At 29.2% G+C, this 20042-nt stretch overlaps 3 protein-coding genes across 3 annotated transcripts; 2 read left to right on the top strand and 1 right to left on the bottom strand.

Moving 5' to 3' along the window:
• Nucleotides 1-8757: 8757 nt before the first annotated feature.
• Nucleotides 8758-9834, top strand: LOC137824077 (Calcium-binding EF-hand family protein). Its single transcript, XM_068629532.1, has one exon. It carries the CDS (start codon nucleotides 9085-9087, stop codon nucleotides 9535-9537), a length of 453 nt encoding a protein of 150 aa, XP_068485633.1. The 5' UTR covers nucleotides 8758-9084; the 3' UTR covers nucleotides 9538-9834.
• Nucleotides 9835-12125: 2291 nt separating this feature from the next.
• LOC137806923 (uncharacterized) lies at nucleotides 12126-14968 on the bottom strand. The gene is made up of 4 exons (XM_090297260.1): nucleotides 14943-14968; nucleotides 14646-14785; nucleotides 12873-13444; nucleotides 12126-12540 (listed from the first exon to the last, which is right to left on the bottom strand). The coding sequence occupies exons 1-4, from the start codon at nucleotides 14966-14968 to the stop codon at nucleotides 12346-12348; spliced, it is 933 nt and encodes a 310-aa protein (XP_090153386.1). The 3' UTR covers nucleotides 12126-12345.
• Nucleotides 14728-18490, top strand: LOC137806860 (RNA-binding CRS1 / YhbY (CRM) domain protein). Its single transcript, XM_068607236.2, has 4 exons — nucleotides 14728-15100; nucleotides 15320-15656; nucleotides 16292-16693; nucleotides 18002-18490. Exons 1-4 carry the CDS (start codon nucleotides 15015-15017, stop codon nucleotides 18485-18487), a joined length of 1311 nt encoding a protein of 436 aa, XP_068463337.1. The 5' UTR covers nucleotides 14728-15014; the 3' UTR covers nucleotides 18488-18490.
• The last annotated feature ends 1552 nt before the right edge of the window (nucleotides 18491-20042 follow it).

Raw genomic sequence — 20042 nt, 5'->3', positions numbered from 1 at the left:
AATATTTTCAAATTAGTTTTTATTATTGTTAAATAACTTCTAAATTGGTTTCTAATTAGTTATCATGTTTTAACTACCAAACATTGGTTGCTAATTAGATAAATCATTTAACAATAATAGAAACTAATTTAGAAATAAAAAAAAATAGTCTTTAAAATGGTCTTTATTTTAGTCACTATAACAACTAATTATTTTTTGTCTCTAAAATTGATTTCTATTTCGATGATTTTCTTGTAGTGTTTAACAACTCTTTTGTGATGCATTATTATAATGTGAGGAATATTCATCATTGATAAAAGATTATTTGTAGTAAAATTATTAAATTTTGTTATGATTTGCCTTTTAACACAATGTTGAATATCTTATCTATTTTAGTTACATGAAATCATACGTTTAATTTGAAATTTACCCTTTTTTATTTGTTAGGCTTTGGCATTTGATGGGATTGATGAAAATTTGAATTTATGGATTTGACCAAGTGGAATGCATAAATTGGTTTATCATTTAGAATTTATTAAATATAGTGAAAACATGATTTTATAAGCAGATAATTCAATTTGATCATAGAAAATTATGAAAATACTTTAATTATAAACTTAGTATTAACCCTATTTTTTTATAAAAAAATAGCTGGAGAAATGAATGTTAAACTGGATTTGAACATATTTTATTATTTTGATTACTGCAAAACTAGTAGTTTGCACGTCTTCATGCATTTATATAAATATATATCAAGTACATTGTTTATGTTCATTATAAATATTATATTTGACCACTTAAGGAATGTCATGTATAAGATAAAGTGTTAAAACTTATATTAAATGTGCATATATTGTATTTTTTTTTATATTCCAAGGATAAGTAAAAGAGAATTTGATAAAGATGGACTAAGATTAGACAAAACAAGGCACGAGTTATTAGAATATGATCATTATGATGGTCAATATTTATTAGTAAAATTTGTGAATATAAATTTTCATGATTTTAATATTAAAAATTATATTCTAATAATTTTTTTGTAATATATACATGGTCAAAATTATAGAGAGAGAAAAGCTACAAATTTTGATTAATTTAATTAATTCAACTAGTCTAAATTTAAATGGATTGTTAATCTAATCAGTGGTTTGAAGAGATATGTGTTAGTTCAGTAATTGTGTGTTTTTATATGGTACAATATGTTTAGTATATCTAAATAGAGTGAATAGATATATTAAATACACTACAATCAAACATATTATACAACTTTTAAAATATTTTTATTTTTTTCATATTTTCATTCAAAATCAAATACGGGTAAAGTGAGTTTCTAAAAGTAATTATTCTAAATATATTTTTTATTTTATTTTCATATTTTAGCTCTTAATTCCTTATTACCAGTTTCATTTTAGTTCAAGCTTAACTGTGAAAGTCACATATTTAGAGATTTTTGGGGTGGCGAATAAAAAAGAAAATGAGAAAGTGGAGAAAACTAGTAAAATTTTGATTAGGAAGTAGAAAAAAATATAGAAGATTAAAATAGAAGAAAAAAAGTATGATGTATTTTTTTTCCACAAATAAATACGTACATGTAAAGTTTGAAATAGCATAATATAGTTTATTAATTAATATATAATAGACAGATGGTCATATGTGACACAATGAATCAAATAATTATCAAGTCCATTTATTTTTAATTTCTTTAAATGTAATAAAACAACATTATGTAAATAATTAAAAGTCAAATGAACTAATATTATAATAAAATATTGTCTTATTTATTTTTTATATTTCTAAACTACTTTTATCTCTACTAATTTTATTTATTTATTTTTCTTGTATCCAAAATAAGGACAAGATAGAGTTGCTAAATATTCCATAGCACGATCATAGATAAACTTTTGATCCATCCATCTTCGTTGCATGATTCTGCCCCATCATGTCATGAGTGTACAAACCAATACAAGTACATGATGTAATGATATAACCAGGAAGCATGTTGCATACATGTGCCAATGCCATAGTCATGGGAACATCGGGAACAATGAAGAAATTGAAAGTTGGACACATGGCAAAATTTCATGTTTTCTGATTCAGCTGGGTCAAAATTCATAAACCGGCCATATGTATTCCTCTTATTAAAAAAAATGCAAAAATTAGGGTTTCTAAAGTCGGTTTCGTGATGTGTATGACACTGATACGATATAGATACGGATATGTACATACGTAAAAAAAATTAAAATGTAGAATACGGGAACACGAATCTATATATTATATAATTATGAATTATATAAATTGACAATAAAAATTTATGTGTACAAATATATTCCAAATTATTTTTTGAAGCAGAAAAATGTCTTTTATGACTGATTCACAAATATTTGTTTCTTATTTTTATAATCATAATAATAATTTATACAATAAAGTTTGAATATTTAGAAAACTAATGTATTTTTTTTTTTTTAAATTTCTGTTAGAACCGTACTAAATTTGTCATAAACTTAACAAATACTTTTTAAATTGGACATTCCACGAATACGTGTCATACAGGTGTCATACAAGTATTCGTGTCCGATACTTGTATCGGACACCGACACGCCATTTAAGAGGAGTCTAAGCTTTATAGGTTTCGTATGGTTGTGCAAATGCTTCGTACTGTATTTCATTTTTTTTATTTTATTATGTTTTTTTGTTTTTTATATGTTCTGTGAACCTCTATTCTCACTATAATTCATTTTTCTTGTATTTATATGTTCTTTTAGTAGTGTTTAATTACATAAAGCCATACAAATTATTTAATATCAAATTTATAGGTAATCAAAACACTAAATAAAGTATATGTTAAGTATTTCTTTACCAATTTTGATACACGAGGCTTTCTTATTATATTTGAGGAAAAGTATAATAAATGTTATATGAACTTAATTTTTTAAGTTATATCACATTGATGAATTAAAATTTTCTATTTATTTGGTATAGTGATCTTCATTGTTAAATTGATTTGTATCACTTTTGTTTTTTAGATTTTGAATATGTTTTAGTTCAATTATCTTAGTACAGTATATATTTTAACACTTTTAAGAATTTGAGTTATAATTTGGGATGTATATTTTATTTTTAATGTTATTAACGCTTCATATGAAAGTTAAAATATTAAAACCTAAACTAGAAAAAGAAAAAAAGGATAAATGTTTGTATCTTGGTCTAACAATCTTATTCATATGATATTTGAAAAATAACATTTATGTTTTGATTTACCTTAGACTAGAGATTGGAATGAGGGTCATTTCCTTGTATTTGGTCACTAAAATGCAGATTGATGTCCTCATAGAAATTGTGATATGATTTTATTGATATATGGTCCACAGGTCAGCCTGTATAGAATTTTATTAAAATTAATAAAAATTAAAATTTTAAATATAAATTTTGATTAATTTTTATTTATTTATTAAGTTAATTATTTTTCTTATTTAGATGAATTAGGTAAATGATTTCATAAGATTATTCTCATAACACATGTCTTCTAATTTTCAATGAAATTTTAATTTCAATCATATTAATAATTTGACTAATAAAATATTTCATTAAATACATACATTTTTTTTAAGGTAATACATGTAGACACATGATTAGTATTCTAATTTGAAAATTAGTATATATATATAATACTATATTTAAATTTTATTATAAAAAATATTAAGGTCTAACTACTCCTTTTAACATTTAATGAGTATTAAAACCTAAATAATTTATGCATTTTAGAAAGATAAAAAAAAACACTATTAGATATTAAAAAATCATTATTGGATTTCTCGAAGAAGTTATGAATTATGGATTGAAGGTAGTTTCTTCCTGCACCTCCATGCCTTTTTTATTGCACCCCATATTTTAAAAAATACTCAAACTATCCTTTGATATTTTTCATTGAATTTTTTCTTTAATTTTGGAATGTAGAATTTAGAAACTTCCAGAATTATAGAATTTGGAAATTGAAATTTGTGTTTCGAATTGTACAATATTTCAGATTGCACAATCCAAAACACAAATTTATAGTCCATATTGTAGAATTTGGAATTAATAATTTTAGAATTTTTGAAAATACAATGTTGCAAAAAAAAAAATTACGAAAGTGCATAAATAAATTTCTAAAATTTAAAAATACATGAGTTATGCGAGTCAGTTCGCCCCGCCTCATACTTGGCTCATACATACTACAAATTATACTAAGCGAATTTGAGTGGGACAACATACTGAAATAGACGATTCGCCTCACATTTTTTTCTCAACAAACCACAGGTGAACACATATCACTTTACCATCTCTACCTTATAATATAACATTAAGTAGAAAGAAATTTTAAGTTGAATTTAAGGAGGAAAAACATATCTCCATCCTTAAAAAATATGTGATTATTCTTTTAAATATCTCTTTGATGTCTTTTTAAATGTATATATATTTGACTTAATTTGGTTATTGTCTTTTATTTTGAAAAAAGAAACAAAATACAACATTTCTTTGTTTTCTTCTTATGTTCCTTGAATTCTGAATTTTATGCTATTTTAGTTTTTGTTTTTCTAATTCAAAGTTAAAAGGAACACTAATCAATTTGCAACTTTTATTCTCAGTTTCCCACTCTTTAATGTTATGATTAAAGATGCTAGTTCTAAATTTAATTGATTGTGCATGGAGGTTTTTCATGCGAACCTTTGATTTCAACTGATATTTGATTTTAATTCAAGTTTTAATGGTTGAATTTATCAAATCTTAACTTGCTTAATTATTTATGTGTTTTTTTTTTAATTCTCATTTCGTCTAATATTAAATTTTGTTTTTACTAGTTGTTCTCATAATAATTGAGAGAGACAATTATGATGTTTATATGTACTATAATAATTAGGACATACATGATTTTGGTTGCTTGTTCGGTACCTAATTAGGTTTATATTTTTATACTGGTAGATCATAAATTACCCATATGATATAAATGTATCTTTTTGCTTGATAGTTATTTTGTGATTTCCTAATTACATATTTTTTCTATTACTGAAATTTTCATATCTTAAAATTTTAAAAATGAAATACTTTTTTTTATTTATTTAAAATTTGTTGGGCAAAATAAGGAATTATTTATGATTTTCATTCAACTGTCTAAATTAAACTAAATTTAATCCTAATTGAACATCTAAAAAAATACTTATTAAGTTGATCTTTACATTTTATCTATATATAAAATATAAAAAAAATATACTATAATATCTCTTGACACCTTGTAAAGCACCATCTCCCAGGTATTCTCTAAACCTTTTTGCAGTCTATAATTTAATTAGTTATATTTTACACTCAATTGGTTGTCTCTTGCATCAAAACAATATATTAGTTTAGTCAACCTTAAACCTCTAATTTTCTTCATAACTAGTCAGCTACTAAAAAAATCGTTAAATAAAAATTAAATTTTAAAAAAATAAAATTAATTGTAATAGCGATTAAATTAAAAACTATTTTAGATACTAAAAAAATTATTGATTTGTGAATTAGTTTCTATGGTTAATAAATAGTTTCTAAATTAATATCTAATTAGTTACCAAAATTTTAACTACCAATTATTTAGAGTTTAAATTTGGTAGAAAATTTTTGGTAACTAATTAGATACCAATTTAAAAACTATTTATCAATAATATAAACTAATTTAGAAACCAATATTTTTTTTAGTCTATAAAATGTTTTCTAATTTAGTCATTGACGGAGATCCTTCGACTAGAAATGAGAACAATTCATTGTATATAAGTGGGTGCAATCCTCACCTCACTAAACCGGTTTTATGGGTTGAGTTAGATTTAAATAATAGTCATTATAATAACTAATTATTTTTGTGTCTAAAATTAATTTTTATTTAACGATTTTTTTAATATATATATATATATATATATATATATATATATATATATAAAACTTGGTATATCCACGTCATTAATTGGTTGACTAATAACGTACAGTGCAAGAACAGATGAGTTACCGAAATAGGTTCTTAAAGTGAGAAACAAGAACTTAGTTTTGTGTTGTCATTGGAACCATTTTCAGAAGTCAAAAGAACAGGTTAAAAACATACATTTGTTTTGATGAAGATTTTTTGTTTTTCAGAGATGAAGAATGGGTCTTTGCCGTCCTGGGACGACACAATAATTTATTGTTTTATAAGGGAGTGATGTGGCTCATTCAAACTGTGTAACTACTCTCTAAGCATCACTTCGTCACGAACAAAAGACCAATTCAAGTTGAGTGAGGCTCTCTAGAAATAAGAATGCAGAAGAAAGGAAGATGTAGAAGAAGCGTGAAAACAAAAAGTGAAGAGAAGACAAGGTCTTCAGTCTTGGTCTCTCTTCATAGATAGAGTGAGTAAAAACGACCATATATATTATATTCCATTTTCAACACATAAATTAGGCCGTCCACTCTATGTTCTAAGACCTCCAAAATAAAAAATAAATAAGAATTAAATATGTTTTTCCTACATACTTTTACATATTTTTTTTAATTAATACTTAAAATTTAATGAATGTCTATACTTATATATAAAGAAGATTTCTCATTATAACTGTTTTTTGGTGTACACAATTTTTTTTCCAATTTTACCTTTATTTAATATATTTCATTTTATTAGTACAATGGAGTATTTTGTCATTTTATATGAATTATTTAAAAATAAAATTATTTTTTAATTTTTTAAATTAATATTAATGTACAGTTATTATATGTAAACTGACTCTTTCACTCTTCTCTTAATTCATTATTGTAAGGCAACAATAGAGAAAAAGAGAGAGTATATTTATTCTGACACTTTCCACATCAAATCTCACATATCAAATAAAATAACTTTTATTTCCAATCGCTCCCTTCACTTAATTTCAAACAATTATATTCTTTATTAAAACCATTATTGTTTTGTATCTATCACCAAGTCAATAATAACTTTAATGTGGACATCATCACACTCTCTGATCTCAAAGGAAGAAAAGAGATTCAAATCGAAGAATAAGAAAAAAGAAGTTGTTTAATAAATTCATCATTTTTCTTGTACATATTATTTTTTGCTTTTCAATTTTGACTCATCCAAAATTATTTATGTATGTTAAATTTTTATCATCGTGAAAGTTGAGTAAGTGAGGAAAATGTGATACACAGGTACAACCGCGCATGTGTTTCCGCTAATTTATAGTATAGAGAATGAACTTGATAGTTGTTTTAAGGTATGCAACAAGTTTCTAATAAGTGTTAAAATATTTTATATTAACTCATTATTAATATGGATGTTATAATATTGTAATACAATACATATTAAAATTTGTTTATTACTTTGAAAAAAATATTAATAAAAAATTATTTTTTTATTACAATTATTCAGAAGATTAAAATTTAGAAATTAATAACATATTTAATCATACAAATAAAAAATATAACTTATGACTTCACGTTGCATTGAATTAAATATAAATACTAAATATTAAATTTAATAAGGCTGGCTTATTTTTTGGTGGGGCCCACCCTGTTAGATCCGTTATCAACGGTCTCAAGCGGCTAAATTTTTAAATTGGTTTACTTCTACTTTATAAGTTATCCAATTTTTGTTTCTATAAACACTCCAGCTAAAAAAAAGTAATAAAAAATGAAATTACTAGTTTTTTCAACAATAATTAATCAATGAAAAAAAAAATGGTGCAACGTGATTCGGTTTGTTTTTAATGATTTGGCATTAAATTGATGAGAAGGAACAAATTGAAGAAGCGCGATTAAAGCAATGATTGATTGGAACGCGTTTTTGAAATTAAAGATGAAGTTGCATTAACAACATCCACCTAGCAAACACGCGTATGAATAATCACTTTTAAAAACATTTCTCCTACCGTTGAGTAACGTTACATGAAAGTATCGACTATCCAACAACATCATTAACACGACCAAAAGACACAAACAAACCTAAAATGAGGTTTTTTTTTTTTTAAAAAAAAATTCAACACCATCATTAACGACCAAAAGACACAAACAAACCCTAAAATGAGTTGTTTTTTTTTTAAAAATTCATATATATGTAGTATAGATATTGACACAAACACTGATATGGACACGGACATAAAAATACGTATAATTTTTATAACGTAGGATACGGAGAGAGATATCTATATATTGTATAATTATTGATACGGACACGGACATAGAGATATCTATAATTTTTAAAATGTAGGATACGAAGACACATATTTATATATTGTATAATTATTGATACGGACACGGACATAGAGATACGTATAATTTTTAAAACGTAGGATATGAAAACACATATCTATATATTGTATAATTATTGATACGGACACGGACATAGAGATACATATAATTTTTAAAACGTAGGATAACGAGACACATATCTATATATTGTATAATTATGAACTATATAAATTGATAATAAATATTTATGTGTATATATTTTAGTTCTTTTAGTAAAAAAATATTTCTGTTAGTTTAACGAGATTTGTTTCTTATTTTTATAATCGTATTTTTTCTTTTTAAAATTATGTTAAAACGGTGATAGAATTATTAAAGATCCAATCAATACTTTTTTTAATTAGATATCTTTACCATACGTGTTTTACGAGTATCAATATTTAATACATCATGTGTTTGACACAGACACACAGTTTAAGATACATGTCCGAATCTCATATGTTATATTAATTATTTCCATGCCACCCGTCAATAAAAAGTTGCAGCAGTTTGTCTTCTATATATATGTTACTTGGTATGATGAGAACAACTCAGAAACACGCTGTGTTGAGTGTGTCTTGTAACAATAACAGCTTCCTTATTTAGTGGCCAAAAGTATCTCTCAAAATCGTACCAAAAAAGCAAGAACCACTACAATTTCGCTGTCGTGTTGGCTTCTTAATAAAACCTAATAAATTGGTACCAAATCAGAGGCCTCTCCCTCTCAATTGGAACCATCAGCTTCATCCTCCACCAAGTTCCGTTATTATTATTAGAAATTAGAAATTAATCGATCAGTTAGTTAGTGAATTAACTAATTGATAGATTAATTTCTAAGAGTAGGTAACGATAATGGAGGCGGTGGAGCTGAAGCGCGTGTTCGAGATGTTCGATCGGAACGGCGATGGCCGAATATCGGTGGAGGAGCTCAGAGATTCGCTGGTGAATATGGGGATAGAGATTCCGGAGAAGGAGCTGGCGGATATGATCCAGAGGATCGACGTCAACGGCGACGGCTGCCTGGATATGGAGGAGTTCGGGGAGCTCTACGAGTCGATAATGGAGGAGCGCGACGAGGAGGAGGACATGCTGGAGGCCTTTAACGTCTTCGATCAGAACCGCGACGGCTTCATCTCCGTGGACGAGCTCCGCACCGTGCTCGCCTCCCTGGGCCTCCACCAAGGGAGGAGCCTGGAGGAGTGCCGGAAGATGATCGTGAAAGTGGACATTGACGGCGATGGCATGGTGAACTACAAGGAATTCAGGCAAATGATGAAGAGTGGAGGATTCTCTGGTCTTGGTTAATCTTCCTTCATTACTCTGTTTTTTGGAATCTCTTAAGAAAATATAAACATCCTTCCAATTTTTCAATCCGAATCCATTCATCACTTGTAAATAACTTTCGTCTTCTAGGATATTGATTTCTTTGATTCATGATTTTGTTGTGAGGTTTTTGTTTCATGTTAGGTTTTAAATGAACCTGTTAAAATGGTAAATTTTCATATATTTTGATATAACCAGTTTCAAATACTTAGTTCCATTTTACCTCAGGTTCAATTTTGTATAATCGATTTGTGTGATCAGAGTGCCTGTTTTTTCGTATATTTCTTTATATTCTACCCTTCTTCAACATGATATATATTTTTCGATAAAGATGAAACACCATTTTCTCACACTTCAATCTCAAACACAACACATGTAATGGAAAGATATTCATTTTCTACAAAAGTACTTTGCTTTTCATAAAGCTCAGAGATTCAAACGCAAATTATACTACAAAATTAATGGGATGAAACAGGACTTCAATATAAAATAAAATAAAAATTGACGTTAACGTTATCAAATTCTATTATTTTTCTTTTGCATTAAAGTTGTGTCACACCATGTTGAAAATCCCACAACGATTAGAGATTATGACATTTCATTACATGTTGGGTATTACAGTCACATTTTACATCAAAGTCATTTTATCATGACATAACTTCTTCATATGATTTGACAAGACACAATTTAAGGCTTATAATAATTTTTTTGGTTTATTTTATAAAGATAAAAGCAAATTGCACCATTTTGATGAAAAATCTTCAAATTTACGTAATTAGATTAAATATTTGAAGAGATAATTGTTGTTCATTTTGATTCTTCTTTATTTGAATACAACTACATTCTATGGAGAATGAATACATGTAGTTATTTTCAAAAAGCTTACTAGGAGAAATTGAAAAGTAAATAAATAACTGTTAGTTCATCATCATTATTAATTCCAATGCGTATCCTTCCTAAAATTCCAATATAATTTTCTTTACCACTTTCAAATTTTGTGGTAACATGTATATGTATCCTCATTCTATATGTTTAGAGATGAAATAAATTACACGGTAATGAATTTTTTAAGAAACTTTAACCATAAACTTTAAATATAAAGGAAACTGTGATTGTATCTCATTATAACTAATTTATTAATAATTAGTAAGAGATAATTCGTATTAGTTTTCTAAAAGATGAATAAACTAATTTTAATTTATAAAAGCATATAATTCACTTTTCTTCTATATTACTTTTTACTGAAAATAGAAATCACTTTTATTATCATTAGTTTTTTTATGTTTCGTGAATTGTTTTTTTTTTTTAATGATGGAGCAATATTTTGTCTCACAATTGAATCTCTAAAGAAGTTAATGATTTCATTATATCTTTAATAAGTGATATTTTTTTATTTATTTAAGTTCAGATATATCTTGATAATCATATGAAGACAAAGCAATTTAAGTTGAATGATTTGCATTTGAATTCTTAAATAAAATTAAATGTTTAGATACCAATTATCGACTTAAGTCTAAAGTTGGTTAATTATAGAAATGATGTTTTTCAATGAAACAAGGTTGTTAGTTAATAATTTGAATAAAAATGTTATTATTTGACCAACAATATTGATGAGAATATATTTATTCAATAAGAAATTTGGTTCCTTATTTTATGATTATTTTACAAATTTTGAAGAAGATAATTGTCAATATTAATGTGTTTTGCAATGACATTCAATAGAAGTCTTAATGAGTAACTTTCAAAAGTTAGACTTTAACTTCCTTCTAGTTTTCTAGTTTTTACACATGGTCAACTTTTATGTTGTAGTTTATAGAAAATAAAAAGAAGAAAAGATTGAAAATATTTATTTTTGGATGAAGATAGAAAGACAAGCATTTCAACTAAAGACATTATATACAAAGAAATATTTGAATTTTTTTAAAACAAAAGAATATAACATTTGAACTTACCTGTCCTGTATAAATGTTGTTGTAATTATAATATGGTTATTTCTTAATTGTTTATTTTTCACAATTAACTTTTTAATTGGTTATTCAATGAAATATAGATAGATTCATGAAGTTCATGATCATTTCAAAGTTATCCATAATTTCTTTTAGTCAAACTTATACAATGGTAACTTTGTAACCAAAATTTACATTTACTTTTCATCAAAGAAAATATTTTAATTATTTATTATGCAACAATTTATTCATTATAACTAATATACAATGATTTTCTTACACATGTATTTTTTTTTTTTCAATCTCTTCCAAGCTCAACATCCTGAAATATATCAAATGATTCTGCAAATAGAACCTGAATGGTAATTCATATTACTATATCCAATTTTATGATGTGTTTTTAACTATTCATTACTTTAATTATTGTTATTAATATTATCGAAACTCAGATATGACACATAATTTCATTAATTTTTTTATATAGTATACAAACTACTTTATTAGTCCAGGGCTAAAAATAGTTGTACAAGAACATTCTTATCAAAACCAGTTTTTAAGAGAGTATATAATAACTGCAACAACAGATACAGTAAATCCATTGGTGGAATTTGGAAGGAGAAGGAATTAGCACAACATTCTGAACAGTTTCTTATATACACAGAGAGTAGATTAAAGATTATACTATTTAACATATACAAAGGAAATATCAGTAAAATGGAAGAATGAGATTCTATGATATGAGTTATTATATTGATGGTGCTGCTCCACAAGAATGGACTCAAAGGACCTATACATATTCACTCAACTACTTTCTTCTACCTTCTAAAACTATCATTTCAACCTATCACAGTTTATTCTGTTCTTCTTTGGTTTCCATCTCCCTCACACTCCCTACTATGTGCTGTATTTTCTTTGAAAGACTCTCGTTATGCTCATCAATATGCTCAAATATCAGTTCAAGATGTCTTTTATAGGTTGCAGATCGCCTTTTCTCAGTTGCCAACTGCTGAGAAAGTTCCCGAATTTTGTCATGTTCATTCTAAAAATAGCAAATAGAAAGAGGTAAGTAGTAGGATAAAAAGGATCTGAAAAAGGGTGTTGTTGAATACAACATTTAGATTCCATAACTGATCTATTAAGCACAAGTTATTGACAGAAAAGACTAACATAACATAAGCATTGTAAAAATAGCATATAGAAAGAGGTAAGTAGTAGGATAAAAAGGATCTGAAAAAGGGTGTTGTTGAATGCAACATTTACTAATCATGATCTGAATGAACTATTAAGCACAAGTTATTGACACAATAGACTAACATAACATAAGCATTATATAGACATACAGTGTTGAGTAGTGAAAGAACAGAAACTGACCGGAAATTGTTCATAAACGAAATCCCTTCTGCCTTTACCAGGAGTCAAAGGATGTGTATGTTCCTTTACAAGCTTTGTAACAACCCATTTGCCAGAACTGACTTTCCTCACCATTATCATTGCCCTGCAACCAACCCTGGTCTCAGCCCTTTGCCTCACTATCTTTTCACGCTTGTCAGGCATTCTGAAACCTTCTTTGTTGCAAACAAGAGCACGTCCAATAGCAGTTCCATCACGCCTTGATCGAGAGAGTTTACTCACACGAACGATGAATCCAACATCTGTGGCATATGCATTATAAAATGCGTGTGCTGCTGATTCTGTCTCAAACTCCTGACCCACATACGGCTCTTCAATCGCAACAACTGATACTGTGGGAATTGCAAATGGGATAGTGATCCCAGAGGAATCTTGAGGAACATTATCACCTTCATCTTGTTTGTAATTTGGTTCAACAAAACTTCCACCTTCTCTGCTGTCATCAGCAATGCTACTACTCTCACCTATACCAGCATTTGCTACTGTCTCGCAAGTACTGTCAATCTCAAACTCCACTGCAGCAACAAAAGAATCTGGTATATTATTATTTTCATTGCACAGGGATATTCTTGTTCTGCACAACACCCTATAAAATTGATGAATAGCTCATCCATTCAAGATACCAATAAAGTAAGAACAAGTCAATAAACACAATTGATAGATACCATACTATTACTAACTTGTTTTGTATGTAACAGTTGATATTTGGGAATGGCTAACAGATAGAGAAAGATTGAACACAATGTGGCTTAATAGACGAAACTCTAGAATTGAAACAAAGACAATAGAGTTCACTAATAGATAACAGCCTTTAAACAATAAGATCTTCACATTTTCTTCCACGTAAACAATGAAGGAAAAATGTGTTAAACTCAGCGTATATGACTTGTGGTTATCTTTATCTTCACAAGCATTCCAAATTGTACAAAGTTTCCACATAATCAAATCTCAAGAATGTACTAAATCACTAATGAAACTGAAAAAAAAAGTTAATCTCATCCACATGGAAATGGAGACTTCCACCCAAATGTGTGCATTTGTTCAATCAATATATTCTCCCTTTTACGTTGGATCAAAACTTGGACAAAGTGTTTGTATGTAGTGCTCTTTTCCAGTTAACCTTCACACAATTTCTCTTTTATCTCTTTCTAGTCATCAAATAGGTTTTGGAGTGTCCACAACTTATTTCACTAATACAAGTAACACATGTCATGTCTTTATCAAGGAACAGCATCATAAGCATCTAAATTCTAAGATCTTTATCTAAGTTTGTCCTGATTAAAATCACAAGGGAGAAATGATGTTTTATATATCTCATTGGCTTTTCCTTTCCAATTAACCACTTATATCAGACAAAAAAACCGAGCTTTAACGGGAATTTCCTCGTCTCTAGCCAGAATTTCTAAGCACAAATGTTCAAATGAAGTCCAAAACCTTTTAAAGGTACAGGAGTAAAAAACAGAGTCACGTATCAGGAGAGTGGAGAAAATCAACGAACGACAACAACGTCAAGATTCAATTTTATTTTGTTTACTGCACACCCTTTGAAATTCTTTGTAGAAACACAGAAAAAAAAATGTAAGTGTCTTCCAATTCTTTCAATCACGCAGTTATTCCCCCAAACCACAAGGAAGCAAAACCCTAAAATTTCAGCTGAATCAAGATCCTCAACAGAACTTAGACATCCGAAATAAATAAATAAAAAATGAAAAAAGAAAAAGAAAAAAAACTCACTGAAATTTGGATTGTGGCAGAAACGGTGTGTGATGCCGCTAATTATTTTTAATCCTCTGTTCCGTGCTACAGAGAGAACAGCAGAACACAGAGGAAATGGTTTAGGTAAGGCAAAGCATATATGGACCCCGAACGCCCTCCTTACGTGTCAATACCTCATTGGGTACTGTCTCGTGAAAAAAAGTCAACTTTTAAATTGACCCAACGGTTGCTTGCCACGTATCACATGAAATGGATACGGGCCCGTAAGATTAGCACCCGGACTCTAACCCCTACGATCCAATACGGAAAGTGCACCAGAAGAACAACAACAACTGCAACATAACGTAACACTGCAAAATAGAAGATTCTTCTTCTTCTTCTTCGACAATGTCAACTTCGTTGTTCCGCACCATAAGGAGAGCATCCTCTGCTCTCAGATTCTCGTACGCCACCTCGTTTTCGGTCTCTCCCAGGTTCTCTCTCATCCTTCTCACTGTCACATTTTATTTAGTTATCTGCTAAGTCACTGCCCAAAACCAATTGCAATGTTATATGGACAATATATTAGAAGCACATAGCACGGGTCGTTTCGATTTTCTTGTTTGTGGTTCTGGGTTGTTGAAAGTTGAGGGCTTTGAATTGGCATGTGCTTTGTGAAGGTACTATTATATTTTAATTTCATTGTGTTCTAGGTCAGTTGGGAGGAGCAAGATGTGTGTGTGTTCTCCTTTGAGCCATTGTGTTTCGCTAGGAGAGCAAGGTTATTGGTGGGGTTTAAGAAATTTGAGCCATGGCAGAGTGAACCTTGTGATAACGGGAGGGAAGACCAAGTTTGAGACTCATGAGGTTGAGCCTCCTAAGAAAGACAAGTGGAAGACCAAGAAGAGATTGAAGATGCAGAGGAAGAGAGAGAAGGAGAAGAGGAAAGCGGCCAACAGGAAAGACCCTCGTCGACTTGGTGTCAAAGGGAAGAAGAAGAAGCAGAGATTTGAAAGTGCAGACGAGAGAATTAAGTACAAGATTGAGAACGTAAGCTATGATTGGGATTCCTCTTCCTCTTTTTTTTTATTTGTTTCTCATCGATGCCAACCCTTGTGCAGCATACTGCTTCATTTGTATGGTTCTAATGGTGTTTATTTGCTTTTTGCTGGTATGTATGGGTCTTAAATAATCAAATTTCCCACTTTTAGACCAGTTGGATTGAAATAGAGCCAGAGGTTCATTATGTCCGGTTATATATGTTTCTATTTGATGGGGAAGCAAGAATCAACATAATTTGTTACAAGATCTTCTTTTCGTTGTACTTCTTGATCTTAGATGCTAATATGCTATATGCATAATTTTTATAAAAATAGAAAATGTCTCTATTGTACTGCTGGTTGTTGTCCATTTTGAAGAGCTTGGCTGTAGCAGTTATGGACTTGAGGCATATTTGATTGAATTTTACTCATGATAGGTGGTGCCGGGTTTTTTGTCACTTTAGTTGGTCTGATAGATCTCCTATTTATGTTCTACATTGTTCTAACAGAGATTTTGTGTATATGTAGTGTTTTAATGATGAGACTAGGAAATTGTTCATCAACAATAACAAAAAACTTGAAATGCTTATTATCTTATACATTTCTTTCTACTAAACTTTTGCATGAATATGGTTTTAATCTCAGGCCAGAGTTAAGGAAGCATTGCTCATTGAAAGGCTCAAAAGATATGAAGTTCCTAAACTTCAGGGTCCTGTTGTGAAGCCTGATAGCTTGACGGGGGAGGAAAGGTTTTATTTGAAGAAAATGGCTCAGAAGAGATCTAATTATCTACAAATTGGCAGAAGAGGATTGTTTGGAGGGGTTGTGCTCAATATGCATATGCATTGGAAGAAACATGAGACTGTTAAGGTCATATGCAAGCCTTGTAAGCCTGGTCAAATACACGAGTATGTGCAAGAACTTACCAGAAAGAGCGGCGGTATTCCACTTCAAATAATTGGAGATGACACTGCAATATTTTATCGTGGAAAGAACTACGAACAGCCTGATATTATGTCACCAATTGATACACTGTCCAAGAAAAAGGTGTGTTTCTGTGCTTCACTAAAAAGGAAAAGAAAATATTTGAAATTATCATTGTTATAGTTTTTGTTCATAGTTTAAAAGCATTGGAAATGAAAATTGTTTCGATAATTTACCTGCAATCTCCGTTGCAGAAAAGGTTTATATCATGCAACTCTCTTTTAAAATCTGGTCTAAGTAGAAAAAGGATATTTTCGCTATTCCTTCCTAACAGTGATCGAAACCAGCATTGTGTATTTTCATCATAGGATCCAAATCTTCTAAAATAAGGGGAGTGCACTTACGATTAGTGATTAGAAAATTAATGTTTGAGAATTGTGATAAAATAAAAAACATGCTAACAACTTTTGAAGTTAATGTCACATGGAAACTGTTGCATTGTCATACTTTCTAATATTTTAGTTAGCTATTAAGCTTTAATCAAACATAGTTGTTTTCCGAGATCATTTCCCCCGTTTTGTTCATCTGTTTTTTAATTTTAAATCTGCATGCATCACTTTCTGTTTCGAATAAGGGCCCTTTATACCATAGAAATAGTAAATCTTTGTGTACATTCAACTTGACTAAAGAGTTTCTGATCTAATTGTTTTATCTTCTTATTTCCATTCAGTAATATATCCCATCATAGGTCATTCATTCTGCATGTTTTTCTGCATCTGCTTGTAAATAAATGCATGATTGGTAATGCAAAGCTGGGAAATCAAGCAATGGACAATAAATAAGTAGGAGGCTAATAGGAGAGTGTTCCAAGGAGTGCCAAGCTATTAGTGGGACAATGCAGTGTGAAAATATTATGGTTAAAGGCTAAGCAAATAAGGAGCTGAACTTGCTAGTACAGTGTTTAAATACGTAGCATTTGGCCTATGGGATAGAGTTTCTTATGCATGAGTTTTGTGTATCATAATATAGTGATCTCTAGTCTGCATTTTGAAGTAGTATGTTCATGGACGGTTGAAAACTCATGCTTTCACTAACGAATTTTATGCTGAAATTGAGACATTTGCAGCTGTCGTTTCAATTCTCGATGACAAATTTGAATTTATAAGCAATGTGGAAATCTGTAGTTGGTTGATATTTTATACTAACTTCGCATTTTTTCTGTTGCTTGGAGAAAAATATTGTGCAGTTTGGTGTGTTTTTCTTGCAGTTTCTGTAAAGATCCACTATTTCTTATTGTAGCTCCCTCTTGGTTGAGTGACATTTCATTATTTCAGATGGAACTAATTTTCAGATTAAGTGTTTTTTTTGTTGACATATGAGTTTGTTATTGGTTTAACTCCTACCTTAATCAAATCACTTTTTTTCCTGCAGGCACTTGAAAAATCTAAGTATGAGCAATCACTTGACTCGGTGAGGCGCTTCATTGCTATTGCTGAGAAAGAACTAGAGCTATATTACAGACACGTTGCACTTTATGGTGATCCAAACAACCGAAATCCCTTATCAGTACTGGACAGTCCAGATGGAAACTCCAAGGAAAAAGGGAATCATGGAATTCAAGATAAAAAATTCCCTCACTTGAACAGTGATTATTTTTCAGCTACTCTTTCAGAGACTAAAGCAGATTCCACCGAAATGGAGCTGTCAGAAGCAGAAGATAGTTTTGAAGATGAAAGCCTGTCAATGAATGAATCAGATTCTGAAGAGAACAGCATGTCTGGTTCCAATGGTGATCAAGAAAAGGAGGTGTATTTTACTAAATTGCGATATGAAAGTGTAAGCTCGACCACTGGTTCTTCATCAATGGCTAAACGTAGCCACTATTATAATAATAATAATAAAAATCAATGTATATAACAAGTTCCATTCACTAGAGATTACACATATATTGTTAACAGTTAGTTACCTTGAGTAAATCAACATGCACATAGAAATATACCTTGCAAGAATCTGAAAAATAGGTAATTTGTTGAGTGTTCAAAAATAGTTTTGATGTGGTGGACACAGTTGCATGGCTACACGTGTGTGCATGCTGGTGTTGATAACAGGGTAAGACACTTTTTCATGGACATAGTTCACACAGTACTTCAAAGTTGACAATCAAAAACATTGTGCTCGCATAATGTTGTTTCCACTTACCAAGAGGGTAAAGCATTTAAACACTGTGATATGATATCAGTGTCTGAAATTAAGTCATTGGAACGTGAGATAAGTTTCAAATCTGAATTATTTACTGTCCCTGGTCTTAGTGTTCATCATGAGGACATGGACCTCTAATGGCTACTTATGGATGTTTTGATTGAAGCTACCACTAATGATTTTTTGACACATTGATTCAAAAATGCAACAGCATTTCTGATTTTCACTGTTATTGAATGCTAGTTACATTTACCAAAACAATTTGTCCATTTCATGATTGATTATTTGTGATGCCATCTGACTCACCTCCCAATGCTGCTGCCTCCTTGTAATAATGTTTGTCTTTTTACAATAAAATTAATATTAAATTATTGAATTTGTTTAAATTAATCACAACTATACAGTGCTAAATTAGAACACTTATTTAAATATTATAAAGTATAGGAATTATTTTTCTTACACTGGAAGTATGTTTGGTTTAAGAAAAACAAATGTTAAAGAATATTATAATTTCATAATTCAATACTCATTTACTTATTCATATGACTTTAGCAATAAATACTATAGAGGTAAATTTTTCATGGATAAATATATATAACAAAACACTTGTATATTATATCACCTCTCAAGATCAAAACCAGTGCAATTCATCAATGACATTATTCTTCCACGACAGCACAATGGATTTTAGCAATGTTCCAAATTTAACTTCAGTAAGGTGTGCACTAACATCTTACTCCATCGAACAATTTAAGAACAATGAAGCAAATCCTTTCTAAACAACTAATTTAATTAAGTTACCTCATTAATTTTAGTTTGATGTTGGTTATGACCCCACAAACAAGTTCATCAAACATTTTCTCTTAATGTCTATAAAGCTCTATGCTTCACAATTTAGAGTTTCCAACTTATTTTCTTAAAGGTAAGTTAGTTTCTCAAACCTCAATTTTCCTTTTGTCTCAAGGTTGTGTTTGGTTTGCGGAGAAGATTTGAGAGGAAAGTGTAAAGAAGGGTTGTTTGGACTAAGGTATACTAGAGTGGATTCGTGAGGAAAATTTATTGAAATTTGTGAGTGATATGATGGTTATGAGAAGATTTTTAATTTTTTTTAAATGTGTAAAATGTAATTTTACAAATTTATCCTTATCTTTAAAAATATTTGAATAACAAAATAGGAGATTTTTTTATAAAGTTAATTAAATATTTGATGTAAAAAATATTTATTTTTATTAAATAATTTTTTATTATAAATACATTAAAAAAACATTTTCAT

The sequence above is a fragment of the Phaseolus vulgaris genome, chromosome 11 (assembly GCF_051622355.1).
Source record: "Phaseolus vulgaris cultivar YP4 chromosome 11, ASM5162235v1, whole genome shotgun sequence".
Lineage (NCBI taxonomy): Eukaryota > Viridiplantae > Streptophyta > Magnoliopsida > Fabales > Fabaceae > Phaseolus > Phaseolus vulgaris.
This window is presented reverse-complemented; position numbering and strand designations above follow the sequence as displayed.